This window comes from Erigeron canadensis, chromosome 2 (assembly GCF_010389155.1).
Source record: "Erigeron canadensis isolate Cc75 chromosome 2, C_canadensis_v1, whole genome shotgun sequence".
Taxonomy (NCBI): domain Eukaryota; kingdom Viridiplantae; phylum Streptophyta; class Magnoliopsida; order Asterales; family Asteraceae; genus Erigeron; species Erigeron canadensis.
The window spans coordinates 25,623,592-25,629,250 of NC_057762.1; the positions used below are offsets into that span (position 1 = coordinate 25,623,592).

The window sequence follows — 5,659 nt, forward strand, 5'->3', positions numbered from 1 at the left end:
ACCTTGTTATTGATGCAAAAAAATCTAATTCGATGTCCGATCCATAACTTAATTACAATGTATGCAGCTTTACATATTTTTTTCAACATCAATTTGTTATCGCAAATAAAATACTACACGGTTGAAAAGGCATCAACAGTTAGTTACAAGAGTAAAATTGCATGGTAATTAGCGGATTGTTAAGTCAATCGATCTAACACTAAAAATTTGTTTACACTTTTAGTTAGTGTGAACACTTTTAGTTACAACAGTTTGTTTACACTTTTAGTTAGTATGAACAAATTAAAAAATTAGTCACACTTTTATGTGTGTAAAAACATAAAGAATTAAAATTGTGTAAAAATTAATCCACACTTAAAATTGTGGTATTATAACTTTCATATTTAATTTATAACACCACATTTGTCTACAATAACTAAATATGTGGCGTGGACAAATCATGTGGTGTGACAAATTAAATGTAAAAGTCCACACTAAAAAGTGTGAACTTTTAGAATACCACAATTTTAAGTGTGTATTAATTTCTACACATTTTTAATTCTTCATATTTTTACACACATAAAAACGTGAATTTTGTTTTTTTAATTTGTTCACGCTAACTAAAAATGTGGACAAATACAATATTATTTTTAGTATAAGAAACATTAGTCTTTCTAGATCTACTAGAAAACCATAAATATGAATAAGAGACAATAATGAAATCAAGAAGCAACTCTTTTTTTTTCTTCATTTAGAAACTTTCAAATCGTCCACCACCCACAAAAAGTTATTAGCTGAATGACCCTCTTTTTAAGAGTATTATTTTCAGGTCTACCATTCATTGAATTAAGGCTTTTAGGGAAGAAGGGTTAATGGCAGGAAGATTTAGCCATTTTGTTATAGAGCTCCAAAGAGAAAAAGAGAGTACGTAGGTAACGTAGTGAACAAATAAATGGTAGAGACTAGAAGTGTGTTATATATAAACTTCAATTCATTTGTAAACTTAAAAATATAGTAGATGTGAACAAAAACACATTTTTGTACATTTTTCTAAAGCACGTAGTAGCAATAAGTGTGTATCGAAATAGACTATTTCTTTCTTCTGTTGTCAGAAATCAATAAAACTTATCAACCAATATCCAGTTTTAATTTGACTTTGTACGTAGAGGTTTCACGAGAATGCTGGATGACAATTCCTTTCCATCCTAAAAGTATTTTTTGCATGGTTGGAAAATTGTTTTATATCTAGCTAATTATTTAATTAGTTAGTAAATGGAAAGGGATCCTGTTTTTATTCATATGGCTGTGATATGATTTTTTTTTTATCTCAAGAACCCCGTGATTTTAATTACCAAAAAAGGATTTTGAAAAGTAAAGTAAATGATCGAAATACACTTCCATTAATTCCAACGGCTGCCCACACGAGCAAGGAATTATTGGTTTCTTGGTGGGAATTCAATTTTTATATAATCCGACCTTCAACTAACTTTGTATACCAATCATGAGAATGTTTATTAATTCCATGCACCAAATTAATTAACAACTCCCTATTTTTTATATATAATAATTTGAATGAATATATAAATGCATTTCTATATATATACGACTTAATAGTTAAGCAAAGACACTACAAGAAATGAGATAACATTTGTCGTCTCCGAATTAATATACCTATTGCGACGAGCTTTTTGTGATTATCGATCTCATTCTTAGACGGATGATACCTGAGTAACGTACCTACAATTTTTGTAAATTATCTCATTATTATCATATATATGTTGCATGACATGAATAATCCAAATCAAATGATTCTACTTATCTTACTAAAGCATGGCATGCATGACTCTAAATCAAATGTGCCATGAATGAAATGCATGCATATATGAAACTTCTAGACATGCATGCATAGATTAATTTTGAAAGAAGTAATCACTGGGTACGTAATAGTCATGACCAACTGACCACCAGCCGTTACTTTTCAAAGGGATCATGGTTTCAAGTCTTGCTAAAGACAAACTTGAGATAATCAGTGGATTAATAAATGGTTGAGATTCACATGAACACTAGTTTGACTGAGAGATTAGTGAGTAACAAATGGTACATGAGATTAGGGGTTCGCATCCAATTATTTTTTTTTTCCTTTTAGATTTTGAAAGAAATTAAAGTCATATAGGTTACACTTAAATAATGAATTAATTCGTTCATAATTTCTATATACCAGATAAGCTAGCTAGACCATTTTACCATAATTAATTAAGAATCGAAATTAAAAATACTTTCTGTTGTTTTTAATCACAAAATGTGACCATTGATGGATTAAAAATTGCATATGAGATCCAAATTAAACTCAATACATGTGATACACAAGTTCCAAAATTAACTACCGAGTGAAACACTCATATGTTAGACTCATAGTTATATATATGCACACTACAAGGGGGGAGAAATTAAAAAAAGAGACAATTAAGTTCCTTTTGAATATTCTTAGAGCAAAGAATTTCATTCTCTTCTTCCAATTGTATCCTTATCTGCCTACTACTATACTATACAGCTTGCCCAAGCTTCTATCTTCTAATTAAAGAATAATCTTCACCTACTATACCTTAATTTGGTCTCTGTGTGTTTTTGTATGTGTTTGAAAGATATCTAGCTATCTAGTTAGCTAGATAGACACGAAAACCCTAAATCGATTTAATTATAGGTGTCCGTATATCAATCCACAATATATGTTTTTCGGGTTTTAGAAACCACATAGCTAGAAGTTTTGTCAACGAAAAAGAGACAATATAGAAATGAAGAGAGGTGAGGGATTCAATCATGAACAAGATAATACCTCCAAGAAAAATAAAAAATTTCCGGACCTAGAAGAAGCAGCAGAAGATGATGATGACGAACTTGAACCTATGGAACATGATTCCTCTAGTACAAGTAGACCCGGAAATGGAGCTACCTCAAGCAATAGTACGGTTGAAGAGAGTGACAAGAAGACTAACTCAGCCTCGGGTTCTGTACGACCCTACGTTCGTTCAAAGAACCCTAGGCTACGCTGGACACCTGAACTCCATCTCCGATTTATTCATGCAGTCGATAAACTTGGAGGCCAGGAAAGTAAGTAGTAAAAATATCCTAATCGACCTCTTCTATGTGTCTGTTATTTTCTTTCCAGTTTAATTCGAATTTTCCATTAACAAAAATGTAATTCTAATGGTTATATTAATATTTTCTATATATGCAGGAGCAACACCCAAGTTAGTTCTTCAACTGATGAACATCAAAGGCCTTAGCATCTCTCATGTCAAAAGCCATCTTCAAGTAATTCTTTTGATTTAAAACAAATCAAATTTACATTTCTTTTAATATATGTATTGTTAATATATATATATATATATATATATATACTTAATAACTTCCAACCTTTGTATGTTTAATCAGATGTATAGAAGCAAGAAGATTGATGATTCAAATCAAGGTACAAACATAAAAATAAATTGTGAATTAGGTTTTCATATTTGCTTATTTAAGTCTTCAATTTCTCTTTATTCCTCAATACATCATTAACTCTTAATTTTGTAATAAGCTTTTTTTGAGCAAATATAATTATTGTGAAGACTGAATTTATAAATTGCATTTGTTTCAGAACAAGGGCTTGCTTATGAAGGTGATGATCATCATATTTACACCCTTAGCCAACTTCCCATGCTCCAAAGTGTTACTCAAAAGTCAATTACCAATTTTAGGTATATAATTAAGTACTATATTAAGTTTCGCTTACTCAAATATATCTTGAAATTAACTAAAACCTTGTTTCTTTGTTCATATGTTCTATATATTGGATAATTATCAGATATTCAGATGGATTATGGAGTCGTCAAATGAATCAAGCTGGTTATAACCCTTTAATCTATGCACTTAGCCATAATGGTGTTTATGGTTCAAGACCAGAGAGACTAATCTTGGAAAGGAACAAAAACAATTCTAATTTGAAATGTTTTGATGTCAATAAAACCGATGGATCCCAATTAAGATTATTCGAAAACCATGATGCATTATTGTCAAGAGAAAACCAAATCCGAAGCAATAGGCAATTGGATTTTATAAATAAAGACGACATAATCAATGATCAAGACAAAACGGTATTGAAAAGAAAGGCAATCAATCAACAAGAGCCGCAAAGTTTTGATCTTGACCTGAATCTTTCGTTGCAAATCAAGGCCCGAGAAGATGATAATACAAGAAATGCTGAGGCCAATGAGAACAGCTTAACGCTGTCATTGGCTTCACCGATTTCAAGGAAAAATCCTAATAATTTAAGAAGATCATCAAAACATGCAAAAACAATGGGAGGCAGTAGTAGTACAACCCTGGATCTGACTTTGTGAAAAAAACAAAGTGTGGGACTTCCGATTAGTGAGATTCTTCAAGGTACTTTTATTAGTAAATATATTATCCAAGTAAATGTATAATTAATTAATACTGCACACACTATTGTTTGTAAATCAAGATTAATTTGCATGTATCACAAAATAGCTAGAGCTTGCCTTGCTATATCCTTTCTTGTCTTTTCTTAATCTGATCTCATTTTTGACCTACTCAGCCTACTATTATCAATTAATCGAGGATGGAACGGCGGTCAAGTCTCAATAAAATTGAAATGTATGTCGACAAAGATTTACATAATACTTGTTACTGATTTATATATAGTTATATAGTTAAAGATTCAAAAGCTAAAACATGAATTAGTGTCAACCGTTTTGTATGCATCTAGCTTATATATGTAGTCTAGGTAGGAGGCATTGCATATACACTTCCTTTAAGTTTTTCTGTTCACTTATAATTATTTGTAGCTATAACATTTGTTCCTAGTTCTCTTAGACACTTTTAACTACAGTAATATATAACAGCAATGCAAATGACAAAATAGATAACATGAATGATAATTTTCAAGGTATATTTCTTTTTTAATGAATCAAAGAATTAACTAGAGTATTGTGAAGTCAATCAAATAGAACTAATTCTAACTGAATAATCTAGCTTTAGTGACAAATTAACACTCTAGCTAGACTAACTATAAGAAAATTGTACTTATACACAGTCAGACGACGTACTCACTACTAAAAAAAAAAAAATCACGGATCATTAATCAGTTGTAAGTGATTTCATTTGCATAAGAAGACTAAGAATTCAAGGTGTTTGGATGTTGACATTCTTATTGTGTCGAGCTGCAGTCCCATAGATATATAAGTTCGTTGAGATTTGATTTTTTTACAAGTCTTTCTTGTTCCGTAATCGTTTTGGTTAACATAATTAAGAAGTTTATGATATGTAAGCATTAATTCCTGCACAACTGTGACTTACAAAATGATAGATATTTTCGTAGGTGCTTCCAAAAAGTGCAAGTATTTGTCAAAACTTGTTTTTTTTTTTCATAACTATAATATTTTTTAATGTGTACGTTCGTTTCCACCTTCGAGTCAAAATATTTCTTCAACTTCACTGACTTTACTTGAATGTTCATTGTGAATTTAATCATTACTTGAATGTTCATTGTGAATTTAATCATTAGTTAAATCTTTCTAAACAAAAAGTTTCCTTTAATTTTTCTATAAACTAGCTTGGCAAATGGCAATCTTATTCTTAATGGTGACTGAGGTTTCAATATTTCATGGGCAAGATAAAACAA

The 5,659-nt window shown here is 30.4% G+C and overlaps 1 protein-coding gene across 1 annotated transcript; it reads left to right on the plus strand.

The window, feature by feature from the left end:
• The first annotated feature begins 2,665 nt into the window (after positions 1 to 2,665).
• On the plus strand, positions 2,666 to 4,715 carry LOC122589142 (myb family transcription factor MPH1-like). The gene is made up of 6 exons (XM_043761384.1): positions 2,666 to 3,087; positions 3,215 to 3,291; positions 3,412 to 3,448; positions 3,617 to 3,716; positions 3,824 to 4,401; positions 4,574 to 4,715. Exons 1-5 carry the CDS (start codon positions 2,772 to 2,774, stop codon positions 4,356 to 4,358), a joined length of 1,065 nt encoding a protein of 354 aa, XP_043617319.1. The 5' UTR covers positions 2,666 to 2,771; the 3' UTR covers positions 4,359 to 4,401; positions 4,574 to 4,715.
• Positions 4,716 to 5,659: the final 944 nt, after the last annotated feature.